Source organism: Homarus americanus, unplaced genomic scaffold, assembly GCF_018991925.1.
Source record: "Homarus americanus isolate GMGI-L3 unplaced genomic scaffold, GMGI_Hamer_2.0 scaffold39675, whole genome shotgun sequence".
Taxonomy (NCBI): domain Eukaryota; kingdom Metazoa; phylum Arthropoda; class Malacostraca; order Decapoda; family Nephropidae; genus Homarus; species Homarus americanus.
The window spans coordinates 13,584,764-13,612,651 of NW_024736071.1; the positions used below are offsets into that span (position 1 = coordinate 13,584,764).

Genomic DNA, 27,888 nt, shown 5'->3' on the forward strand with positions numbered 1-27,888 from the left:
ATGTAATATTCATTTTTGGGATGCCACCTTAACAGATGGTTTAGAACCATGTTTTTTTCACTTAAGTGTTATTATTTGTATGCTGTAAATGTAGAACCTCCCAATATGTACAAGTACCTTTTTTCCATATGCCACTATTTCTGTGCTTTCAGAAAACTGGAACCACTGAGTGATAACAGTTATCAAAGGTTTATTCTTGGTCAGTTTGACTAAGCACCAAAGATGTGTATGGGGGATGGAGTAAAACTGTAGTTATGAGGAACACAAAAATTATTTAACTTTAAGGAATATATACAATACCAAAATATTCCACTCACCAAGTAGAATAAATTTCACAGTGTGATTTACTATTCTCAATGCTTTGAATTGATGAAAATGAAGCAGCATGCAGGCCTTTACATGCTCCATTTACACTGGCAAAAAAAAAAAATCGCTAGGGTGTGTGATTTTAGCAGGATTCACGAAAGTTTAGCAGTGTTCAGTGGTCTATTTCATCTAAAATCACAAAGAATCCTCTGATGGTTTGTTTTCATGGGTTGTTTTAGCATCTGTCTCATTACTGGCAGCTTTCTTCAATTTCTCAATCATACGTTGCTGTCGTTCTAACTTTTTAGCAGCTTTGGATGCTTTCCTTTCTGCTTGTTCTTTTTGTAACAGAGCCTCCTTGAAGCGCTCATCCCTTGGATCAATGCGATAACCAAGGATCTGACGTACCTCTTCAATAAGGCGTTCCTTCTTTCCCTGTAAAGATATCCAAAGTAAATGTAAGTAGGAGAAGAGATGACCAAGAGAAGACTGAAAGTTGTGGGAGTTGGACACACTAGACATGAGTAGGATGGACAACATTCAGGAACCATTGGCAAATGTGAATTTGAGCAGAGCAGAGTACTGTATCCAGTGATTACAGTACAGTACAATATAGGGATATTACAGCTATAAGGGTGACTGGATAACAACAAAGAAACACTGTGTTTGCTTTCGGTAATGATGCAATATATACAGGTACACCACCGATTTTCCGGCACCCTTGGTTCCAAAGCCTTGCCGGACCAACCTTTGGTCCGAGGTCAGGTAATAATAATTCAACAATACACCTCTGACCCACTAATTATACACCTCCTGTGTCTCTAAAGCACCATGGATTACTAGAAACTTAAATTTAACTAGTGATGTGATGTTTATATTCAAATTAATCACTATATTACAAGGATTCCAGCAATGTAATTTATATTCTGCTAAGTCTAGTCAGCTATATTTTATAAGATAAAAACTCTAAGCTTAAACCTACCTTCACCCAGGACCCAGGCTCCTAGGGAGGGAAGTTAGTGCCCCCCCCCCCCTCATAATTTTGTTTGGACTAAAGGAGGTGCCTGACCATCAGTACCCGGATAATCAGTGGTGTACCTGTAGTACAATAGAACCTCTCTAGTTCATACAAACAAGTGAATTTTGCAAAGTAAAGAGTGACTTACAAGATATATGTGATGGACCTTGGAAAATTTAACCCAAATTATCAAATATTGTATACTGTACTAGATTTGTGCTTGGGGGTTGCGGGGGTAGAAACACACAGTGAAAGGAGTCAAATCCAAGGGCAAGATACATACAACACAAAACTGAGAAGCTACTGAGAAGAGAATTGGAGACACTCATGTGATTAGTGAAAGACAAATACCTACTTGGCAACATAATCTATCCAGGCCCACCCTTTTTATTCAAATAGGCCCGGGGAAGATTAAAATGTCATGTGACGTGACCCGAAGTTCTACAGACACGTGATAGTACATGACTCAAAACCTCGGGGTTAAGGTGGGTGGGTAGTATCATACGTTTTCAAGGCATCACTGCTGGCCAATGCCCACCAACCATGGCCATCTTGAGCATTGAGCCACCACTAGCATGGATATGGTCTCGGTATGTACAGTCGGCCCTTAACATACGTGGATTTAACTTACACGGATTTGCAAATATGCGGATTGCCGCTGGAGGAATATACATTATTCAAATCGCGCGCGATACCACACACTGCACACCACACACACACACATCGCCCACGCCACCCCACGTTCCCTCAGTCAGTCAGTCTCGCTGTAACCACGCTTGTGTTGACATCAGCATTGTAGTTGCAAAAATATTACATTTCCGTGAATGTATATAATGCAGTGCAGTGTTGATTTAAAGAAAATAATCTTGAAATACACCAAGAGAACTAAAATTTTATGGATGAATTGGTGCCATGGGGTGACTTCTCTTCCACCCCAATGCCTTTTCTTCTTCCTTCTCCTCCACCCCCATTCTAATTCCCATCATCATCATCATCCAGGAGCCTTCTACATACACACCTCAAAGTAAGTTAACTTTTCTACCATTTTTGTTGAATTTAGGAAATTTTCGGTGAGCTGGAACCAATTACCCAAAAACCCATTGAAACAATGGTTTCGGTTAACGAACGACCTTATGGAACGGATTGAGTTCGTTAACTGAGGGGTCACTGTACTGTAGTGTCCATCAAGGTGTCACATAGAAGTGTACAACAACTGCCCAAAATGGAGAATTTGGGTTGATATTTTGGATACAATTGATTCTGATAATTTAGGAGGGACAGTGATGATGATTAGTGTGTGCATAATATGCAGGAAAATGTACTTGAAACAGTACATGGCGAACAAAGAGGTGACTCAAGTTCTTATGATGATAAGCTAAGCCCAGCCCAGCATGGGAGAGTGGGTGAATCATGGTTGTAGAAATTACAGTAACACTTCACACCTCATTAGTACATAATTTGATACAACAAACTCAGGTTTCACTCATGCAATTTCAGTAGTAGATGCTTCAGAGGAACTGAGACCTGTGCTTTATCTACTAAGGAAATTCAGAGAGAATTTACAGTTGAGTCTGGATTTACGCGATTTTGTTTACGCGTTGGGTCATTTACGCGGCACCTTGCCAGAATGAAATGTTTTAATTACGTGGTAAATTTCATCATTTACGCGGGTGAAGTATAATTTGTTTATTTACTGAAGATATACATGTTTTTGGCTCATAAAATATATAATTTACATTGCTGGAATCCTTACAAGATGATGATAATTTTAAATATAAACATCTTAACATTTGCATTAGACATACAAATTTTAGATGTAATGTAAGGAGATGATGAAAATTAGCAAACATTTTATTTTTGTGCAAAATATATGAAGTTTACATTCAAAATATTTCCTGTCCTGCAAGGAATCCAGCAATGTCAATTATATTATCCTAACTTTAGTCTGAGGTATTATTTATAACTATACCTTAAAATCTAGTTTTTTCACCCAAACATTTCTCAGAGAGGGAGGAGCCAGCGAGCGTGGGAAGAGGGGGGGAGTTGAGTCCATTATTTGAATGGACATTAACCGGGCGACTGTATTTCTCTTAAATATTAATTGTGTGTGCATACCATCATGAAATTAAGATGTTATTTTTACTACAACGTAGGTATTGTGTCGGAAAAAGTGGAGTTTGGGGGTCGGCCCAGTCTATATTTTTGAATTAATCCCATATGTTCTGTTATTTCATTTAAGTGTTTCTCATTTTACGAGGGCCTCCACAGGTTCAATTGACCGCGTAAATGCAGACCCCACTGTACTCCTTTCCAAAACCTCTCACTGACATAAGCCTAATGTTATGAAACGTGCCACAAAATGAGAGGATTATTTTTCTTAACCTCAGGCAAGGAAAGGGTTATTAATTACTGTATAGTATTTTCTGCTGGTTCCCTCTTGCCTGATGGCCTTAGCCAAGTTTGCTACAAGCTTTCAACTTTCCCTTTTCTATAATGTAATTTCCAAATGGTATATGCATGTGACTAAATGGGTAAAAAGCTATTGTATACAGGTGCTCCTCTACTTACGAACGAGTTAAGTTCCTGAGGCTTGTTTGTAAGTCCAACTTTATTCTTGTATATACCAAACATAATGTAAAAAATGAAAAGATTATGGATATTTAGTACAGCTATACCATTAATACAGCCTTAAAACCTAGCTCACTCTCTTCCTCTTAGGCAATGTTTGTTCTAAATGGAATTTTCTTTAAAATAATCCAGTCTCATCCACATTAAACACCTGTTCTGGCAAGTAACCCCCCTCAGTGATGATGTTTGTATCTCTGAAAGCTTGTAAGTTTAACGTTAAGTAGAGGAGCACCTGTACTGTACTTTAGTACAGTACTACAAATACTGCTTTCTTGTTAAAAAGGTGGGAAAAAATTATGTGAATAACTTTGTTTTTATAGAGATGCAAAAAGAAAACCCACCTTAGCTTCTTGTGCCTCCTTCTCTTGTTTCTCAATACGCTGACGGACTTCCTTCTTCCATCCTTCCAATTTGGCCACCTTGTGCACCAAGTCCTCTTGCCTGCAACATACATCCAATAATTATCAAAGAAAATTGCTGAGCTGTCCATTCATAAAACACTTTAAACCAGGAGAGTACTATACATTAACAACCTTGCTATTTGATTTCTTTTTCTCCCAAATTTCTGAGGGATGATTAGAGGGAAATGACCTCAAGAGAGAGAAAGAGAGAGAGATAAAGTATAAATAAATAAGCAAGTGGGAATAAAGGGGTACCGGGTACATCACTAGTGTACCTTGTATCTTCAACTTGCGCATTAAGCATATTGTACTGTACTTTGAAGTGAATTCCTTAACCTCCTGTTGACTACAATGCTTATTAGTCTATATCTTGATATGGGTGAAAGTAAAGCCTGAAATGAAAAAAAAAAGACAGACTTTTTTCTTTTCAATTTTTTTACGGGCATTAACCCACCCGGGCACAGGTCATTTTTAATGACTCACATCAAGGCCTGGGGAGCGAAAATTTTATAAAACAAAAATAATTATGAAAATAATAATAATAAAATTGCTTAAAAATATAAAAAAATAACAATTATAAGAAAATATTAATATAATACTAATCAAAATATATAAAAACTATAAATATTAAAATTAAAATAATAATAAAACTATTAAAAAAAATATGAAGTGAGAAATGATATACTATGTACAGCATATGTTGTGTTGTCAAAGTAAGAGAAACAATTGAGACCCTGCAATTGTGTGGAGGCAGAAAGTCAGAGAAGCACCCCGGGACTTGGTCACAATTTCTGTGATGCCATATGGCAGCAGGGTCTACCATTAGACAAATTATGCTGTCCAAAAAGTATTATGCAAGCAGTAATGTGTGCAGTACATTATTACCCTACGCTCACCTCAATGTAAACAAGTACAGTGCAACCTCGAAAATTTGAATTGCATGGACCCATCAAGTATACGAATTTTAGATGTATGGAAGCGCCAGAGAAAATTCTTGTATAAAAACATGCTACAAAAATTATTTACATATCTAAAACTGTCAATAAGCAATAGGTATAATAAAATAAAAGTACAGTATCACTATACAGTATTTATATTCAAATCAACAACATTTATTCTAATATATTTAGAACATTATAGCTACAGTGGTCTCCATGTAATCCTGCCAGTCTCCAAATACTGTACTGTACAACACTCTGTCTCCATCCACCTTCATGTCTTGAAACCCGGATGCACTTGTTGTGCTCAGAATTATGATTGCATTTGAAAGCTTGAATTATTGTGGCGATATTTTCAAATTCGGAATCTAAAATTTTGGCACTTAATTTTTAATCAGATGCTATTCGAATTTTAGATGTATCCGAATTTTGTGGTTCGAATTTTGGAGGTTTCACTGTACAGTGATCCCTCGGTTAACGAAATTTTGGTTAACAAATTACCTTCCATAAGAATCTTCAATTCGGTTAACGAACAAAAATTCGGTTAACGAAATTTTTACGAAATCATGTCAACATGTTTTCGCTTGCTCACCAGCTGGAATATTACTCCTCCAATACAGTAATCGGTTCTAGGGCTTAAATTCGTTCCCATTTGAGTAAATATAAAAAAGGTTGTACAATTAAATAATTTTCCAAGTTTTATATTAAAATTTTTAGTCATTTTAACACTTATTTAACATAATTGCAGTACAGGAAACTAGTTTTTGGTGCGCCAATCAGCCATTTGACTCACCCAGCAAGGCGTCAGTTTGTATCTCTTGTCAGTGGAGGTAACATCTTGCTTGTGGCTCTCTTGAACATGAACCATTTTTATGTTTTTACAGTACAGTGACCCCTCGTTTAACGAACACCTCGGTTAACGTAATTTCGATTAACGAACTGCCTTCCATAAGGATCTTCAATTCGGTTAACGAAAAAAAATTCGCTTAACGAACTTCTTACGAACCGACCTCAACATGTTTTCGCTTGCACTGACCGGGCAACCAGCTTTAGTATCAGTCCGCCAATACATTAATCGGTTCTAGGGCTTAAATTCCTTACTATTTTTGTAAATATCAAGAAGTTTATACTATTCAATAATTTTAAAAGTTTAATATTCAATTTTTTAGTCATTTTAACAATTATTGAACGAAATTGAAGGTAAAGTGACTAGTTTAATGCGCGGCATCCAGCCTCTTAACACAGCAAACAGGCGTCAGTCTCTCTCTGTTTTCACTGGAGGTAACATCTTGCTTGAGACTCTCTTCAACTAAATGCTTTTTTTCTGTGTTTCCAAGCAAATTATTGGTCATTTTGAAATATATTTTATATATTGACAATATATAATGCAGTGCAGCATTGATTTAAAGAAAATAATCTTGAATTAAACCAGAGAGCTAAAATTTTATGGGTGAAATGGCACCATGGGGTGACTTCTCTTCCACCCCAATGCCTTCTCTTCTTCCTTCTCCTCCACCCCCATTCTAAATCCCATCATCATCATCATCATCCAGGAGCCTTCTACATACACACCTCAAAGTAAGTGAACTTTTCTACCATTTTTGTTGAATTTAGGAAATTTTCGGTGAGCTGGAACCAATTACCCAAAAACCCATTGAAACAATGGTTTCGGTTAACGAACGTTTCGGTTAACGAACAACCTTCTGGAACGGATTGAGTTCGTTAACCGAGGGGCCACTGTACAATTATTGGTCATTCTGAAATTTATTTTACAAATTGACAATATATAGTGCAGTGCAGTGTTGATTTAAAGAAAATAATCTTGAATTACACCGAGTGAACTTAAAATTTTATGGGTGAAATGACGGCATGAAGCATGAGGTGATTTCTCTTCCACCCCCACTTCCTTCTCGTCCCCCCCCCCACTTCTAATTCCCATCATCATCATCATCATCATCAACCAGGAGCCTTCTCCATACACACCTCAAAGTAAGTGTACTTTGCTGCATTTATTTTTACTTTGTATGTAATTTTCGGTGAGCTGGAACCAATTACCCAAAATCCCATTGAAACAATGGTTTCAGTTAACGAACAACCTTCTGGAACGAATTGTGTTCGTTAACCGAGGGACCACTGTATACACGTGATGGTCAGTTCACGTGGGTCAGTTGTGGAGTGTACATCTATGATCGACCGTGCTAGGTTTTTCCACTACTGCCCAGTCTTTGTGCGTGCCCTTATGTCTGTTTAAATTTTGATTGGGGCAGATAATGGAAAAGTACAGTTTTGTTTGGTCTTCCCTCTGAAGGTATCCCCTATAATTTGTAAAATCTTATAATTCGTAATGGCTAGAGCTCCTATTATTTTGAATTATAGGGGTTTTACTGTATCTTTGAGAAATTTAGTTCAGAGTTTCAAATGAACAACTTGTGAGTGTCTTTTTGGAATGTAAACCATTCACAAACCTTTTGGTAATGTTCTGTATGGACTTACTGAGTTATAATGACATCTGTACATACAGTGTTTAGTTTGGTTGCATAAGATGTTTGATAATTAATCAGTCTCCAAGAATGCATCTAATATTCATAACACTTTGTCAATAAGAAATTCGCTTTAGCTATATGAATTTTTGCTCTATACTGTACTGTACATTACACAACTTCCACAAACTATCTGCACGGTGAATACACGTTAAGCGAGGAGTTACTGTGACTTTGTCACTGCTGTCATATGCATCTCCCTTAGTTACTTTTTAAGAAAAAATATATTAAAAACTAAAATACGTAAACTTTGCTACTTTAAATGTTGTAATACCTTACCAAAACATGAAAATTAAGAATGAAGAAGTGACAAGATAAATTTGTTTACCCGGTATACCTGTAACTACGGGATAGACATTTAACTACTGACTGCAAAGATTACTCCTTACCTTTGTTTCAGCATCCGCTGTTCCTCCTCCTTCAATTTTATTGCCTTATTAATCATTTCATGTATAGAATTTGGACAACTAACTCTTTCATATTCTTTATTCCAATTCATTTCCTCCATACTTGGCCATAATTTAGCAGGATTGATCCCACTAGCAGCACCGTGTAGTCCATACAGTTTACGTTGGTACGACAATCTAAATGCCTGCTCCTCATCTTCTGTTAACTGTCTAGACTGCAAAAAATAAGTAGAACAATTTATTATAATTAGACTGATTGATTAATTTTATTGGGAATTCATCACATATATAATAAAATACATTATAGGTATGAACAACAATTAAAATTTTTCATGCTTGTGTAAATTAACCAAGATTAACTAATGGCAGCTCTCCATGCTGCACGTGCACGGTCTCATGCCAATTCTCTCGTCAGGTTACTACAGTATCTCTAATGACATCTCCCCACATTATTCTTGGCCTGCCCATGGCTCTCATTCCCTCCACACTTAGGCTCCTGCACCTCTAGACCTAATTAGTCTCATCCATTCTCTCTACATACCCAAACCATCTTAACCTACCTGTACACATAACTTTGCCAATACTGTACTCTCAATACTTGACACCCTCTTAGTTCTGAACAGGTCCTAATATCTTTCAGTGTCACATTACAAAACCACCTCAACATTCTCATTTCAGCTCAATCAAGCCTACTTATGCCATTCTCTTTAACTGCCCATGTTTCACATCTATTTTGAGATGACTTTGAATTCAATGCAAGTCCAAATTTCAAATGCAAGATATCCAAACCCCTATAATGGATTTCAATCTCAACCATATGATGCTGATCTTGAATATTTAGAAGTGGTTTTGGAACTTATTGCACAGTAAAGACAAAACATAAAGGATTAGCACAGCCATAGTTGGAAATCAGGAAACTAAAAATAAGTAACAAATGACAAGTAAGCAATTAATTGCAGTACTGTATTACAAAACCCCAATGAGATCCTCCATCATTTCTTTAACATGTTCACAATTACCAGTTTCACTTCCTTATCTTAACAATGAACCAGAGCCATGGTAGCAACTGGATATTTGATATTGCCATATTTAAGGTAAATAAATTATTTACTTGCCTACAAAGCACCCAGAGACTTGAAATTACTGCCATGTGATCAGTGTTCAGTGTGTTTTTATTGCATAATTCCCCCTTCTTTCATGCCTTGCTACTAATGGGTAATTTTTTATTTAAGGGATGAGAAAAAATAAATAACTTAAAATGGTAAAGATTCAGAAAAGGTCTACCATGGCAACTACTAGCAACAATAAGTTTTCTAATGTATTTCATGGTGTATTAATAGAATCTGACCTTAATTTCCATTGGAAATGAGCCGTTATGGAGATATGACACCCCCCACTACCTACTACTTTGACTGCACTAAGTGGGCAGGGTTTCGAAGTCCTGTAGAGGGGAATTGTGTAGTAAAAAAAAACCACCCTAACCTCAATTATCAAATGCTGGTGGATAAAATGATGCTATTTGTAGGTATTATGTCCAACCAATTGGCCTTAAATCCAGACATCACAGTCAAGAGATTTCTTAGTCTTGGCAACTTTCTGTCATTTAGTACAAAACCAAAGGATTTTATCTTAATGATAACGAGTGTGAACTGCACTTTGCACACCTCACAGGATATGACAAGCCTTAAAAATGTCAATACAGGTTGTAACTCTCTAGTCCGGCATTCTGTGGTCCGGAAACTCCAGTGGTCCGGAACGATTTTAGTTTGCCCAATAGGTAGATACGGTAAGCAGGTTTTTTTTACTTATCTGAATAATTATTATTATTATTATTATTATTATTATTTTTTTTTTTTATGGGAAATAGCCAACCCGGGCACAGGTCAAATGACCTACAACGGAGCCTGGGGGGCGAAAAAAAAGAACGGAAAGAAATTGAAAATATAGAAAAAAAAGGTTATACTGTATTAATCTACATCACGAAGATGCCGGAAAACCAGCTTTTTAAAGTGAGACAGATTGTAAGGGCATGGAAACACAGAAGAAGGCAAAGCATTCCACAGTTTGGCTGTGTGAGGAAAGAAGGAGGTACTATAACGGGCTATTCTCGTGTGACCGATATCAACAGAGAAATGGTGGGCACCGCGGGCAAGACGTGTGTTACAAGCCCACGGCCTTGCCGGCGGTACACAGGATGCCAAATCCACCAAACATTGCCCGTTGAAGTACCTGTAAAAGAGAGAGAGAGAGAGAGAGAGTGAGGCAACATTGCGGCGAAGAGAAAGGGAAGAAAGATTGTCAACTAAAGGAGGAGAGTTAATGAGACAAAATAATTTTGATTCCACCCTATCCAACAGTTGGACAGAAGAAGAGCCACCCCAGATATGAGAGCAGTCCTCCAAGTTAGGACAAATGAATCTCTTATATACTTGAAGCAACTGCTCAGGAGTGAAGTAGCTACGGCAACTGTACAGCATTCCCAACTTTCGGGAGGCAGCTTTAGCTATGTTAAGGATGTGTGATTTCCATGACATATATTAGAGGAAATGGTGAGGCCTAGCATATCTATTTCAGAATTTGGCAGAATGATAGCATCCTGAAATGTAATTGGTGGGAGATCATCTAATTTAGAAAGTGTAATTGGTAAAGACTGAGTTTTATTACTATTGAATTTAACCAAGTTTCTACCTCCCCATTCAGAGATACTGCACACATCCTCAATGATAGAAGTAATGATATCAGCTCAAGAAACAGATCTAGTTTGAGAGTTAGGAGGAAGGGGAAAATGTGAAGAAGAATGAAGAGTAGAATCATCAGCGTAAAAATGGATAGAATTAGTTGTAGTGTGAAGTAAATGATTGATAAATAGAAGGAAGTGAGTAAGTGAAAGAAGAGAACCCTGTGGGACACCACTATTGGTAAAGAAAGAGCGAGAGATCGATCTCTCGACAACAACTGCCATGGATCAGTTCTCAAGGAAGCTAGTGATTAGAAAACAAAGTGGGGGAGAGAAACTATAAGAGGGAAGTTTAGAAAGCAAAGACTTGTGCCATACCCTGTCAAATGCTTTGGAGATGTCGAGGGCCACTACGAAAGTTTCCCCATAATCCCTAAGAGAAGATGTTGTTTATGTCTCACAGAGGTCTGACCACCCATCACGCTGTGCTCTTTACCTCTGTGTTGGCTTCTTAAGCGTCTACAGAGCATGTGCGGGGGGTGGTGTGGAAATTTCTTATTCTCTATAGCGATAGGAGAGTTATAATGGGCAAGTTTTTTTGTTTTAGCCAATGAACAATGCGTGGGTGCGTTGGGAGCGAAGATTTGATTTTTCAGTACCAGAATAACCAGATATGGCTGAACAGGTGGAAAGAGGTGTGCCGACATTGTGAGAGATTATTTTACGTCAATTGCAGTTTTATCAGAAAAATAGTTGATTGGCCGAATATTATAAAATAAGTTAAAACAACTTTAAACTATAAATTTCCGACAAACATTAGGGAATACTTTTTTTTTCTTTTCTCCCTAAGCAGGTATATTACTCAATATTTAGTGAGGTGTTGGCACCTACTAAATATACACCAATTTTATAGTTTATGGAGAAATTTTTTCAGGTAGCTGTTAAGGATGGACCACTCAACTCTAGTATTACCACCATGAGACCGGTCCAACGAATTACCCAAAAGTACCCAAAAATATATTAAATCAGGGTAAAATCTTAACGAATATATGTTTTACATCAATAAAACCTGATTGATAATGTTTTCATTGAAATGTAGTCAAAATAATGAAATAATAAACAGCGAGAAATGCTTAATTCCAAGGAGTCACCTATCCAAAATGGAGATATAATTACCGATGTTTCTGTTACTTTGGGGTATTTAACATAGCCGTAGGATTTACTTTTCGTTAGGTTAGGTTAGGTTGGCGAAGTGCATCACGATGGATCCGAGTTATCTCCCTTGTTCACGAACTCTTTGGAATTTAGCGTTCGCCAATACTGAAAGTTTTTCTGTTTATTATTTCATCTTACAAATTATTTTTACAAAATTACACTAAAAATATTATTAAACATGTTTTGTGTATGTATAACAGATATTCGTTAAGATTTTACCCTTATTTGATATACTTTTGGGTAATTCGTGTCTCCCCCATGAGACCATTGTTGTACGAACCAGTTTGTGAAATTCTTGGAAGTGCCTTGTGTTTAGTCTGGATTTGTTTCTTTTCTTCTCGATTATGTCCTCATATTGGCTCTTGTCATCGTAATCAACGACTTCAGTCGGAAGGTCTGTTGTGGTCTGCTGAGACCAGACACATCGGTGTGTTGAAGGCCTTCGACTCCCTTTCCTAAAACCTGTTTGTAATACACGATATAAAGTCATCGTTCACTCTTTAAACGTGCCCTTTGCTCTTCCTTGCACTGACATCAGCTGTTACCAGGTGGTGGCCGTCGCTGTGCCTCAACCCGTCAGTCGCCTTGTTTGGAACTTTGGCTCGTCATTGTTTACAGGAGAACAGACCTAAAATAAATGTTGGTTACACTCCAAATTAATATGTTTATACAAAAATACATGTGTAAGTATAAATTACTTATACACCAATTATTTTTTAAAGTAATTAAGATAAATGCGGGCAATAAAGTTTTATTTGCAGAAACTTTAGGCTTGTAATGCTATATTCTATATATTTTAAGAAAATACTATATAATTTACGAATAGAATGAGCATCAGAAAAAAATATCATAAATAAATATGTTTTATCATAAACTGACAAAAATTAATACGGGTATAAGTAGGATTACCTATACTAAAAAATCAGCCTGGCAGCTCTGAAGGGCATTGCAGTGTTACCATATCTAGCAAAATTTTATGCTCTTAGCATAATTTGGTCCCAGATAGTGGCTGTCATAAATTCTAGCATAATGGCTCTCAGCATAATTCCCACATAATCCTGCTATGTTTGGGATAAATGTAGAATATTTCTTATCTGTAGACCCAAAATTCCAAGTTTCACTGTTCCACTGTAAGGGACATAGAAATTGAGAAGAAAAAAGACTGGCAGTGCATAGTAAAGCATATTATTGCCGAGTGTACAATGGAAACATAAGAGATACAGAGAAAAAATTGGAGTTGATAGGCATCTATCTATGTCTATCTATCTGAACGTCTGTCTGATTCTGATTTTTCTATTACAGAAAGAAATTATGGTGAAATAAAGCAAAAGAAAGGCAATGACTTGTGTTTATTTCTCTCGCTCTCTTTCATATCTACATGTATGCTTGTAGCCTGTAGGCTATACATTCAAATAATATATAGGTAGCCTATATATTTTTTTACTTGCTTTTGAGTTCTGATTATATACCTTCCCCAAAAATACTTCAAATATATTTTGTGTAAATATAATTACTCAAAGGCATCAGAGAAATGCATCAAAATGGAAATGACAAGTTAGCAAATAGTTAGCATAATTTATTTTTCCTTTTGGCTTAGTTTAGGATATGTTAGCACACTTTCAGAACAAGCTTAGCATATTCTCGCTCTGAGGACATGGTAACACTGGGGCCCTGTCGTCCACGTCACAACAAACGGAGTCGGCGACACAAGTGTTAAATACCGAATTGAAAAGGAGGTGATTACTTGCAATATATACATGTAGGTTGGATAAGAAACCATAAAAAAGTATTTGAATGTTAACTTTATTTTACATATTGGACAGTTCATGAAAATATTTCTCTAGCAGGAGACTGACAGGCCATCAGTATTTCTTCTAACTTTTCAATATGATTTACCATGTAACTGCAGTGCAGGGTATGTCATTATTAGTATGGGTTATTGTTTAGTCTAGCAACCTTAACCCAACCTAATATAACAACAAGAAATGACAATTGCACAAACTGGGTAGGATTTTGAAGATTAGGCATACAGTATATTGGGTAAAAAAAATGTAATGGATATTTTGCCATGACCGGTAAGTTCTTACTAACGCTATTTTACCGTGAGTGTGCTCTGATTGACTAATCGTTCATTACCGGCGAACAACATGAGAACTATATTTGACCATGTCTGTGGCGGCATTTGGTATTTATTTTGCCGTGAGTGGATCGTTGTGTAGCTGTTAACATTTCTATTAACCATATTTCTGTTGTGCAATGAAGCTTGTCTTTATAAAAGAGGCTACATTTAGTGGAACCTAATAGAACCTGACCTAACCAACCAAAGAAACCTACCTAACGTTACCTAACTTCCTAGCCAAGGGACAGAAAGTACTTAGCCAATCAAAGCACACTCACGGTAAAATAGCATTGGTAGGTACTTAGCTAGTTGTGGCAAAATATCCACTTGGAAAAAAAATATCAAACCTTTGGCAACCTAACCTAACATTAAATACGTCTTAATTTTACAAAAACTTGCCTTATTTAACCATTGAGGAGAATAAAATTAATCCATTTGTAACAGTTGTGTTGTAGCTGTCACGGTGACAAGATTTTTCAAGTGAAAAAGCGAGAAATTTTATATTTGGAAAGAATTTAATTTATTTTTATCTAAATTGGTATTATAATGAATTCCAGTTATTTTTCTACATTTTTCTACCTGTGCTTGCCTTCATGGTAAAACTAAATTAGAATACAACTGAAAATCCCCAAAAGTGCAAAATTTGGTAAAGATTTGTTTTAGGTCCAACACGGAAACCACTAACAAAAGTAATCCTGGAGCAGAGGGCTAACACCAGAAGGAGTTGTTCACTTTTGTTAATTTTTTCCATATGTTCTTTGGATGATAATAAGTAATAAAGTTATATGACAATGCTCAAAACCTAATGGAACCTGACCTTACCAACTAGAGAAACCTACATAACTTCCTAGCCGTCCCTGCCATTTTAAACAAAGTACTTATTTTGGTATCTGGTATCAATGAAAGCAAATTTGTTGAAGCATCTTGGTGTAATTTAGGTTTTTTTGGAGTGAGACTACATTTGGACTGAATGGGTCGGTTGTAAACAAACGAGCAGATGACAACAAGCACCGATAAGGGCATTTTTTTTTTCAGAATATTTACGGTAAATAATTAATTTTTCTACTTCCAAAGCATGTAGACACATCATTTTACTGTCATATGATCCGTTTTCCACTGAGTTTTGCCCCCATGATTTGCTTTATCCTTCATACCCTGCTTACTACTGGTGACTTATGTTTGTAGATAGAGAAAACTAAAAAACAAAAAAAAATACTTATAATTAAAATAAAAAGTTGGGTGAATTGATAATTTTACACTGGTCTTTCTTTCGCTGTTATTAATATGTATTTCGTAATATTTAGACACTAAGACATTTTTCTTCTATGATATTTCCACCGCAAATTAAGGATAACCGAGATATTAATTTTTCAAGATTATTACTTAAGCTCATTCACAAGTGTCGCCATGTCTTGTTTACATCTGGCGGAGGTGGGCTGACACCTGCTCACGCGTCGCTCCATACCTCTGTTTGCTTCTTAAGCGTCTACAGCGCATGTGCCGGGGTTTTAAGTTGGAGTTTCTTATTGGCTATAGCGATAGGAGTATTTTTATTGGGCAAGATTTTTTTTGTTTTAGCCAATGAACAATGAATGGGTGGGTCGGGAGGGGAGATTTGAATTTTTATTACCAGATGTGGCTGAACAGTTGGAAGAGCAGTGCCAACATTGTTAGAATGATTATTTTGCATCAACTGCAGTTACACCAGAAAAATGTTTAGGCAATTTTGTCTTTATTTTTTTAGAAAACACGGTGCATTACCAAATATAGGTCTTTGTCCAAAGTTTAATAATCAGTGTACACTGCGTGAAGAACAGCATATTTGGAGGTGTCACAATAGTTTTACAGATTAAGGTAAGATGTGGGGGCATGAACTGGTCCTTTAACCGTTGATTCTTGATGAGTTAATGGGGCTGGAACATGTAAAAGTATATTGGGTTTTAGTAGCGAAACCCAACTGTCCTTTCTGTATTTATTAGGAAAATATATTATGAGTGTTAAAATGAGGACGGAGGCTTTATTAAATAGCTCTTCTAAAATACGTCCTGCTTGTGTGAGAGAGTGAGTAAGAGTGCTTGTAATACCCGTCGAGGGAGAACGGTAATGTACGTCCTCCCTTGAGGGAAGACGGAACCATCCACGATGGCTCTCAATAACGTCTTCCTCTGTTAAGGATATCAAACTACTGCCGCAAGAGGTGGCCAGAGAGCCGGCTACTTAATGCCTTAGCTCGGCACTAAGTGACGCGACTTCCCGTGGGCACACCTTATCACGTGCTCTGAACATGCTACCTCATAGCTAGTGGAAAGTTACAGTGGGTGATAGAGTATATAGATCAAATGTAATTAACCCATTCATATAAATACTTCTGCCTATAAGACAGGGGCTATTACATTCATAAAGAACGGGGTTAGGTTAGGTTTTGTTGGTTGGTTAGTATTTGATTTATTCTAAAGAAAAAATTCAGTTTTCCATTATGATTGTTGGGTAGGGGGGTATCTAAAAAAAACCAAGTGATTTCCGGAGGAATTGGATACCAAATTCATTCAAAACTTGTCAAAAACCATAGGAAAAACCAATTTTTTATATAAAAATAAAGACCGGTGTGATACTGTAAATTGGCCAATAGTTGTTGTATTGTTTTTATTGCGTACTGTCAACCAAAGAACATCTGTGGAAAAAATGAATGAAATCGAACATCTCCTTCTGATGTTAGCCATTTGCTCCAATATTACTAAAATAGGTTATCCCAGTGTATTTTGTGTTGTTTCAAATGAATCTGACGTTCACTTACCGGATATTCCCGAGAGGGGGATATTTTTCTTTGTTCGAAAAATGATGTAATTGGCAATTTCTGGAACTTACGAGAATATTTTTCCGTGACCTAGAAAGTTTTGGGGATGAGGGTTTTTTTTCTGCTTTGAGAGAGTCGTCTCATTACCCAGAAGCCTCTCATTCCTGAAAGTCCTCTGCACCAAATGTTTTGACTAATGGAGATCACTGTATACTGTACTCTGATGGTCAGGTGAGTATGGCTAACCCAGGGAAACATTGAACATGACCTTTAAAATGGAATGTTGTCAAATTTATTAATCATTGGTTTAGATTTTTTCACTCATACTTTTTTATCATTTTTACTTCCAGAAAATAATAATTCAGTCGGCCCTTAACATACGCGGGGGTTAGGTAACAGAGATACCCGTGAATGTTAAAAATCCATGTACTTTTGCTGCCCCCCCCCTCCTCCCCCCCCTAAAAAACCCTGGCCCCCCATGTCCTTATTTACCGTATATACCTGTGTGTAGTTCAAGTTTTTAAGACCAAATTTTTTGGCAAAAAGTTGGGGGTCGACCTCTATACGGGTAATAGTTTTGTTAGGTTGAAAAACATTTACCAGTAACTACCAGTAAACAATGGAAACCACGCACCAACGCACCACCCGCTGTGAGTGTCGGTACAGTTGCCAGGGCAGATCTCTTGCGTCATCATAGCAAGCCCAAAGTCGCCAAATGCATGGTATGGTATTCACAGAAGTATGTAAAACATAAAGTATTCATTTTTAAAAGTTTATTTATAGATACATAAATTTTTGTTAATTAAATTTGAATCATCAATCTTTGTTAATTAAATTTGAAACAAAAGAAAAATACGATACCTTATTTCTAAATATTTTCATTAAAATATTACATCACAAGTATATTTTACCTTAACTGTGCCTGAATGAATATATTCTCAGAAATAAATATGGAAATGTAATATTTTTGCTGAAATGATGTAGGCATTACAGTGGAAAGTGGGATAAAATTGTGACGAAAACAATGACTTTCACTTTCTTTCGTCGTTCAAAAGATTTTACCGTAATCGCTTTTCGAATGGTTTTCAGTTAAAAAACTGTTGTATTACAATAATATTCTATCCTAATTGACTTGAATAAATACTACGATACCATATTTCTGAATATTTTCATTAAAATCCATCAAAATCATTTTCCTTGTCATCATCTGCAGCACCAAACAGCTCCTCCCAGTCCTCTCCTTGAACAGCATCGTCATAAGGATCAACACCATCATCAGCCACAGGATCATCAATATCTTCATCCACAATCACGCTCTCATTAGCCTCGTAATCCCACAACAAGTCGTCTTCTGTTCCATCAAGAGCATTCGAAATCCCACATTTCTTAAAAGATTTCACCACAATTTCTGGTCTGATTGCATCCCAGGCCTCTACAATCCATTCACATAATGTTGCTAGTGATGGAGCGTGGATGTTGCCTCCCTTTGTGTATGTCTTATCGCCTTCTATCATCCAGTTGTTCCACTTCACTCTTACCGCATCTTTAAATGGTTTGTTTATGGAAACATCCAGTGGTTGGACAAGACTTGTTAATCCACCAGGAATCACAGCTGTATCAGTGTTTTCCTTCCTAATCCCAGCAGTAACACTGTCAACAAGTTGTGACCGAAACATATCCCACACAAGAAGACTTTTTTCTTTGCGCAGTCCCCTGGTCTAAAGTTCCAGACTTATTTAAGCCATATTTGTATGCCGCCTTCATCCATCCATCCTTTCTCGTGCACATGGATGATTATACCTTTTGGAAAATTTTGCTTTGGAATTGTTTTCCTTTTAAATATTACCATAGACGTCAGCTTTGTGCCGTCAGCCATACATGATAGCACAACTGTGAATCTTGATTTTTCATGTCCAGTAGTTTTAATTAAAACTGTTATTTCACCAACTTTATTCACTGTTTGACTGATTGGCATATCAAAATTCATGGGCGTTTCATCCATGTTTCCAATACACGAAAGTCTATATGAATTCTTCTTCCGGTGTTTGATTATGAACCTATGAAATTCAATAACCTTGTCATCAAGTTCTTGTGGAAGACCCTGTGATATTTTCGTTTTCCGTCTCAGTACAAAATCATTTCTTTTCATAAATCTTGTGCACCAACCATGACTCGCCTTAAAATCTGTGATGCCTAATTTCCTTGCTAGTTTCAAGGTAAAGATTCGAATTGATCCTCGGGAAACACCATATCCATTCTGTCGGTTTTCACTGACATACTTTGCCACTTCAACTTCCAACTGTGGCCACTTGTTACACTTTCCTCTGTTAGCACATTTGTTTTTCGGCAAAAGCTTAAGTTGTGCAGAGAGCTTTTTCCAGTCTAACACTTTTTTCGGAAACCTTAAATTCCCTTGCTGCTGCACAGTTGTTAGTCTGTTCTGCATATTCAATCACTCTCAGCTTGAACATTGCTGTGAACTTTCTTCTTGAATCCATGCTGAAGAGAATATGGGTCAAGCACGTCTACACTGTAACAAGACACAATTTGAAATATACACGTGGGCTAATCGTGATGACATAATATGATGTGAGTCAGGTCATCTACACACAGTTGCCAGTTTCAAAATTTTCCTTTTAAAATTTTAAGTTACCGAGTATTTCTTTTCCCAAATCGTTTTACAATACTGTTGGTAAAACAGTATACTATTGTGCAAACACCACAGAAAAAAAAAATTAACAAATGGAGACACCAAAAATGTAAAAAAAAAAAAATGCTGTCTGACTTGCAACACTGTTGGTAGGGTCAGGTGGTTCTAACGGTACCTGCCAGGACCCGGTAATCAAATTTATAACAGTATCTAACCTCAATTACTGTAGTTTATCTGATGTAGGCAGTATGAAGTAAAAAATACCAGTTAAAGTGAGAAATTGGAAGAGAATAAACAAGAAAGATGTTGGGCTATTTTTGGTAGGGCTGAGGGAGAGAGTACCAGCTGTTTGGTCTTTTTTGGCGGGAGAGTCACGCAAATATCCGTACTAGTATTTGTTTGGTGTCTTCTGTATTTTTAAAAATGAATACTTGTAAATTAAAAGTACCGTAACATTGTATTATATACAAACTTGTCATATTTCTGGAAAATAAGAAGCAAGAAAATAAGAATATACCGGTAAACACAATTTCAACGTACGCTAAAATTAAAAGCTGCTTAAGAAGGGCCGATGCAAAAACAAAGCCTCCGCGACCAGGGCTCTGCTGTATCAGCTAGACGGTACACGTGTTTTTCGAATCGTTTTCAGTTAAAAAACTGTTACATCACAAGTGAATTAGGATAGAATATTATTGTAATATAACAGTTTTTAACTGAAAACCATTCGAAAAGCGATTACGGTAACATCTTTTCAACGAAAGAAAGCGAAAGTCATTGTTTTTGTCACGATTTTATCCCACTTTCCACTGAATACGTACGTCATTTCAGCAAAAATATTAGTTCCATATTTTCAAAAATAAATAGTAGTTTTGCTGAAATGTGATGTATTTCAATGTAAATTAGGATAAACTTCATGACGAAAACAAAAGACTTTACCTAACCTTCCGATGTTCAAGAGATGTTACTCGTTTTTTTAATAGTTTTTCGGTTAAAATACTGTTATATCAGTGATATTCTATTCATACTGTGGTTGATATAATACATTTACGGAATGTAATATTTTTTGCTGAAATGAGGTACGTATTACAGTGGAAAGTGGGATAAAATTGTGACGAAAACAATGACTTTCGCTTTCTTTCGTTCAAAAGATATTACCGTAATCGCTTTTCGAATGGTTTTCAGTTAAAAAACTATTGTATTACAATAGCATTCCCTCCTAATTGACTTGAATAAATACTTGAATGGAAATATACAATATTTTTGTTGAAACTACCCGCGTTTCACTGTAAAGTGTCGTACTAATAAATGGTAAACAAGTTTATAGGACGTAGTGTTTTTACTGAAGGTAAATAATGGGACCTAGCGAACCTAAATGGCCCTAGAGCGGGCACAGTCATGTATGCGTCGCATATTCTTATAGATTGTGCTGCCAGGCGTACGTTATCTAGTGAATTTAGTCAGTTTTGTACAATAACAATGGACCTAAGATGCAAACCTGTATTGTACATGTACTAAATGATTACGGTACTAAAATTGTTATGTCTATGGCAAATATAGCTTGTTTATACAAGAATCCCTCCAATGTAAGTTATATTCACCCAGGTCGTTTGGGTGGCAAATTATGAGAAGAGCTTAGTCACTCTTAAGTAATGATAAATAAACACGGCGGCCTTCAGCGCCAACTGTCAAATCTTATCTCAAATAAATAAACAAACAAACGCCAGACATTGTCACCTCACCTTACCCCCCCCCCCCCTTTCTTCCCACCCTCCTTGTGTTCCCAGACAAAAGATTGGTGATTTATTTATGTTTATTTTATATAATATCTCAGACTAAAGTTAGGATAATATAATATGCTTTGCTGAAATCCTTGCAAGACAGAGATTAATTTGAATATAAGCGTCATATATTTTGCTCAAGATATAAAAAATGTAGTACATTAGTGTACAATACTGTACAGTAGTACATTTTATAAAAAGTTTTTCAACTGTATTTTTGGGTAGATTTGCATAAATTTTTTCATTTATTTTCATCCATTTACACGCACACACCATACTAAAATAAACATAATAGAAATAAATGGCCTTAGTGCAAAGCTGGAGTGCACATGTACTAATTTGATTACGGTACTAAAATTGTTATGTCTAGTGCGAATTACAACATGTTTATATTCAAATAAATCAGTATCTTACAAGAATTCCAGCAATGTTAATTATATTCTCCTAGGTCATATCACTGGCATTTTAAAATGAGAGAAGCTTAGTAGGAATGTTAAATAAACACACAGAGACCTTTGGCTCAAACTTATCCCCTCAACCCCCCCCCCCCACCCCCTCGCGGACTGGCTGGCTCCGTCAGTCCCTCCCTCCCTCCCCCCAGCCTTTTAGGCTTACAGTTTTTATGTTATATACCATATTTTTCGGCTTAAATGACGCACTTTTTATGACAAAAATATACCTCGAAAATTACCATGCGTCTTCCAGGACATGAGTCGATGAGTTGTAGCAGAGGTTTTTGAAGTCAGCCCCTTACAAAGACTGTTACCTCATTACAGTACTTAACAATTACAAGTATTATCTATACAGTACTATAAAACTATTGATTTAACTAATATTGTTGATATATTGCAAAAAAAACCCAAATAATAAACCCTTGCTGCTGTGTGGTTTGTTTACTAATGGCAGTGGTGCGGCAGCGCCATCTATTGAGGAATTGCTAAAGGTTGTCTGCTGGTCTCAAATGCAGGAATGTTTGTTACTTTATATGTAGGCTCTCATATTTGGACACCTATTTACAGTAGGCTCTCATATTTGGATACCCATTTAGACTGTAAAAACCCCACAAAATTAAAATCTTCCAAATTTAAATACAACTTCGTCGTCCAAGTAAAAACACACACACAACAACATTGGCTGTCCTTATGCTTTCAACTTTACTACCACTGGTGGGTAGAATTTTTTTTTAATTCAGAAACTTTAATTAAAATATATATGCACAGTAAATAAGTGTTGCTTTCATATTCTTGTGTAGAGTAATAGATGATATGTTTACACATGTGCTCACTTACATACACGATCTCACTTTTTTTTACCCTTAATTGTTAGCTACTTCCATTGTTCCATTTATTAACATTAAATAACATTACTTAAAACAACCATATTAATTTTTCCACATTAATTTTAATACAGCTACAATGGAGTACTTATTTTCTTCAGTTTTATAATTATGTAGAACCAATCAGTCACTGGTTTTGCAAAAAAAAACGAGTTGTTTTTTACTTTTATTTTGTTTTTAAATAGATTTTTTTGTTTTATATAGACGTTGATATACATGTTTACATTTGCTTACCTTCTACTGTTGGAAAATATTTCCCGTCGTTGTCATACCGACAAAAACAAGAGAAAGAATGTAAACACTACAGCCCCTAAGATGTGGAGGTGACCAGGTGTATAAAGTGAGTGCTGTATTAAAGATTTCACCTTCTTATACAGATTTTTTTTTTAAATTGATGAAAATGATGACTGATAAGCAGTTCTAAGTGATGATATTCAAAGAGGTGTGTGTACTTGTGCCAAAAGGGCTGTATATCAAGCAACGGTTTCACTGGTGTAGGTATTAGGCAGCTCATGTACCAAACAAGGAGGTACTACCGTCTGGGAAGATATTGGAAGCATAATGTATTGTCTAATGGTAGACTCTGCTGCTATGTGACCCCAAGTCCCAGGTTGATGATCTGACTTTCTGCAGGGTCTCAATTGTTTCTCTTACTTTGACAACACACCATACATACAGGTATATTGTTTCTCACTCTTGATATTTTTTTTTCACTTTTGTATTTCTTTATTATTATTATTATTATTATTATTTTTATTATTATTACTATTATTATTATTATTATTATTATTATTATTATTATTATTATTATTATTATTATTATTATCATTATTATTATTATTACATTTTCGTCCCCTAGGCCCCAATGTGGCTCGGTGACCTGTGCCCAGGTGGGCTAAAACCCGTAATTTTTTTTTTTTAGAATTTCATTTCCAAAATCAGGGTGCGTCTTCCAAGCCGAAAAATACGGTAATATCTCAGACTAAAGTTAGGAGATTATAATTTGCATTGCTGGAATCCTTGCAAGACAGCCAATAATTTGAATATAAACGTCATATATTTTGCTCAAGAGATAAATATTGTTGTACATTAGTGTACAGTACTATAGTACATTTTATAAAAATGTTTTTCAACTGTATTTTTGTGTAGATTTACATAGATTTCTTCATTTATTTTCATCCATTTACACGCACACACCATGCTAAAAGAAACATAATAGAAATAAATGACCTTAGTGCAAAGCTGGAGTGCACATGTACTAATTTGATTATGGTACTAAAATTGTTTTGTCTAGTGCAAATTATAGCATGTTTATATTCAAATTAATCAGTATGTCACAAGAATCCCAGCTACGTTAATTATATTCACCTAGGTCATTTCACTGGCTTTTTATAAGAGAGAAGCTTAGTCACTTAGGAACTGATAAATATACACGCGTTAGACCTGGGCCTGTGCCAACTGTCAAACGTACTACCTCCCCTCCCCCCACGCCCCCTCGCTCGCTCCCACACTCTCTCTCCCCCATCTGCCCGGCGTTGCTGGAATCCTTGTAAAACGGTGAATAATTTTAATATAAACGTCGTGTATTTTGCACAAGAGATAAAAATTAATCACCTGTATCACGTTATAGTAGTGATTTAAGAGTAAAAGTGTATATGTATGTATTAGTATTCCACATACACGTAAGTATGAATACAAAGTTTATGTGATGATCGGACAACGTCCATTTCAGTTAACGTCACGTTTCCAAGAATGTATCTAGGACGTTAACCGGTGCATGAATGTATTTAAAATAATCACAATCTTATAAGAATTCCAGCAATGTAAATATATTCTGGCCGGGTAATTTGTATGAATTTTATGAGCTAAAACAAATATCTTCAGTAAATAAACAGATTATACTCACCCGCGTAAATGACCAAATTTACTGCGTAATTAAAGCATTTCATTTTGGTAAGGCACCGCGGAAATGACCAAACGCGTAAACAAAAACCGCGTAAAACCAGACTCAAATATATATATATATATATATATATATATATATATATATATATATATATATATATATATATACAGGTTGACAATCCTTTATCAGAAATCCTTGTGGCCAGAGGCATTTCGGTTTTCTGAATTTTTCGGTTTTCAGAATGGTTAGGGTTTTTTTTTTTAATGTGTATTAGCCCACCCGGGCATAGATCACTGACCCACATTGGGGCCTGGGGGATCGAAAATAAAATAAAAATTATAATAATAATATCAATTCATAGGTCTAGGTCATGTTTCTCACTTTTGATCTTTTTTTCATTCTTGTATTTCTTTACTGTATTATTATTATTTTATTATTTCAGTATTATTATTATTCATTTTATTATTATATTTTATTATTATTATTGTAATCATTATTATTACTGTACTTGTACTATCATTACATGTTGACAACCCTTTATACAGCAGCTCTAAAACCGAAAGTTTTTGTGGAGCATTTTTTTTTTTTTTTTTTTTTTTTTTACAGGGATTATCCCACCCAGGCATAGATCACTGACCCACATCAGGGCCTGGGGGGCGAAAATGTAATAGTAATACTAATTATAATAATAATAATAATAATTATAATAATACTTGTAATTATTCATAGTAAATACAAATTTTAATTAAAAAATACACCAAAATAAAATAATAATGATAACAATAATACTGTATAAATAAAATAATAATAATAATAATAATAATAATAATAATAATAATAAAGAAATACAAGAATGAAAAGAAGATAAAAAGTGAGTAACATGACCTAGACCTATGAATTATTATTATTACCTGTATTATTATTATTATTATTATAATTATTATTATTATTATTATTATTATTATAATTATTATTATATTTTCACCCCCCAGGCCCCAATGTGGGTCAGTCACTTGTGCCCAGATGGGTTAATAAAAAATAAAAAAAAATAACCATTCTGAAAACCGAAAATTTCCGAAATCCGAAATGCCTCTGGTCCCAAGGATTTCGGATAAGGGATTGTCAACCTGTATTATTATTACCATTACTATTATATTTTCACTTCCCAGGCCCCGATGTGGGTCAGTTACCTGTGCCGGGTGGGCTAATAACAAAAAAAAAAAAAAATTGCTCCACAAAAAAACTTTCGGTTTTCAGAGCTTTTCGGTTTTTGGAATTTCGGATAAGGGGTTGTTAACCGAAACCATTGTTTCAATGGGTTTTTGGGTAATTGGTTCCAGCTCACCAAAAATTTCCTAAATTCAACAAAAATGGTAAAAAAGTTCACTTACTTTGAGGTGTGTATGTAGAAGGCTCCTGGATGATGATGATGATGATGATGGGAATTACAATGGGGGTGGAGGAGAAGGAAGAAGAGAAGGCATTGGGGTGGAAGAGAAGTCACCCCATGGCACCATTTCACCCATAAAATTTTAGTTCTCTTGGTGTATTTCAAGATTATTTTCTTTAAATCAACACTGTACTGCATTATATATTGTCAATATGTAAAATATATTTCAAAATGACCAATAATTTGCTTGGAAACACAGAAAAAAGCATTTAGTTGAAGAGAGTCTCAAGCAAGATGTTACCTCCAGTGAAAACAGAGAGACTAACGCCTGTTTGCTGTGTTAAGAGGCTGGATGCTGCGCTTTAAACTAGTCACTTTACCTTCAATTATGTTCAATAATTGTTAAAATGACTAAAAAATTGAATATTAAACTTTTAAAATTATTGAATAGTATAAACTTCTTGATATTTACTAAAATAGTTAGGAATTTAAGCCCTAGAACCGATTAATGTATTGGCGGACTGATACTAAAGCTGGTTGCCCGGCCAGTGCAAGCGAAAACATGTTGAGGTCGGTTCGTAAGAAATTCGTTAACCGAATTTTTGTTCGTTAACCGAATTGAAGATCCTTATGGAAGGCAGTTCGTTAACCGAAATTTCGTTAACCGAGGCGTTCGTTAAACGAGGGGTCACTGTATACACACATATATATACATACAGTATACAAAATAAATATGATCTATGCACTATATGGCTGTGGTAGTGACAAACTGCTTGCCATTCTTGCTCTGCTTTCCTAATTTTGTTACCTTGCTACCATCACTCACTAACAGTTTCACTATAACTGCTTGATAATCCTTCGACGTAAAAAGAAGTTTCCTCATCTCCCAGATATTTCCCATGATAATGAACCTTGTGAGGCATGTTGTTACTGCTTGAATGAATTTGAAAATTTCAAATATTTTTCCGAGTACAGTATTACAACAAACACATTACTGTACAGACACTTGAAATCACTTGAAAAACTATTTCACTGTAAAACATCATTTTAGATGTACAGTGTTCCAAATGTGGAGGGTTTAAGAGTTAAATGGACAGAGATATAACCTACCAGCTTGGCTGACCAGAGAAGACTGGTAAATGATTGACCCATGCTTATCTCCACCCATGTGGTGGTACTTTCTGGAAGCTTGCCTGGTAAGATCATGCAGTCGTCAATGACGCATGAAAAGTTTACGCAAATATTTTGAAAACATTTTTGGTGAACTTTTAAAAGTTTTGCAATGCGATTTGTGTCACTTATGCAGTTAGTGCTACCCAGTAATATGACACAATTTGCGTTGTGGTGCGCTAGAGGGTTAATTTTGCATATGAGTGGAAGCTGTGTATTTTTACTAGTACAATTCTAATTTATTAATTGTTTTTTTTTTTCAGAAGTGTGATTTGCTGATGAACAGAAAATGCTGACAAAATTTGAGACGAAGAGTGCAAGGGTGAAGGGCTTGTCCTTTCACTCCAAACGGCCCTGGGTTCTGGCCAGGTAAGACACTATACAAAGTTTTCTTCTTTGGTTTTATGTTCAGAAGAGTACAATATTACTTTAGCTTCCTGTAAAGGTAAGTTTAATTCTCCTGACTTTATTGGAGGCAGTACAAATTACAGTGAGAAACGCGTAAAGTGAACAACATAACATATGGGATTAATTGAAATAGAGACCAGGCCGACCCCCAAACTCCACTTTTTCCCGACACAATACGTACGTTTTACTAAAAATAACATCTTAACT

The 27,888-nt window shown here is 35.8% G+C and overlaps 1 protein-coding gene across 1 annotated transcript; it reads right to left on the reverse strand.

Moving 5' to 3' along the window:
• Positions 1-252: 252 nt before the first annotated feature.
• LOC121871804 (growth arrest and DNA damage-inducible proteins-interacting protein 1-like) lies at positions 253-12,758 on the reverse strand. The gene is made up of 4 exons (XM_042374303.1): positions 12,411-12,758; positions 8,221-8,453; positions 4,294-4,393; positions 253-741 (listed from the first exon to the last, which is right to left on the reverse strand). Exons 1-4 carry the CDS (start codon positions 12,618-12,620, stop codon positions 502-504), a joined length of 783 nt encoding a protein of 260 aa, XP_042230237.1. The 5' UTR covers positions 12,621-12,758; the 3' UTR covers positions 253-501.
• Positions 12,759-27,888: the final 15,130 nt, after the last annotated feature.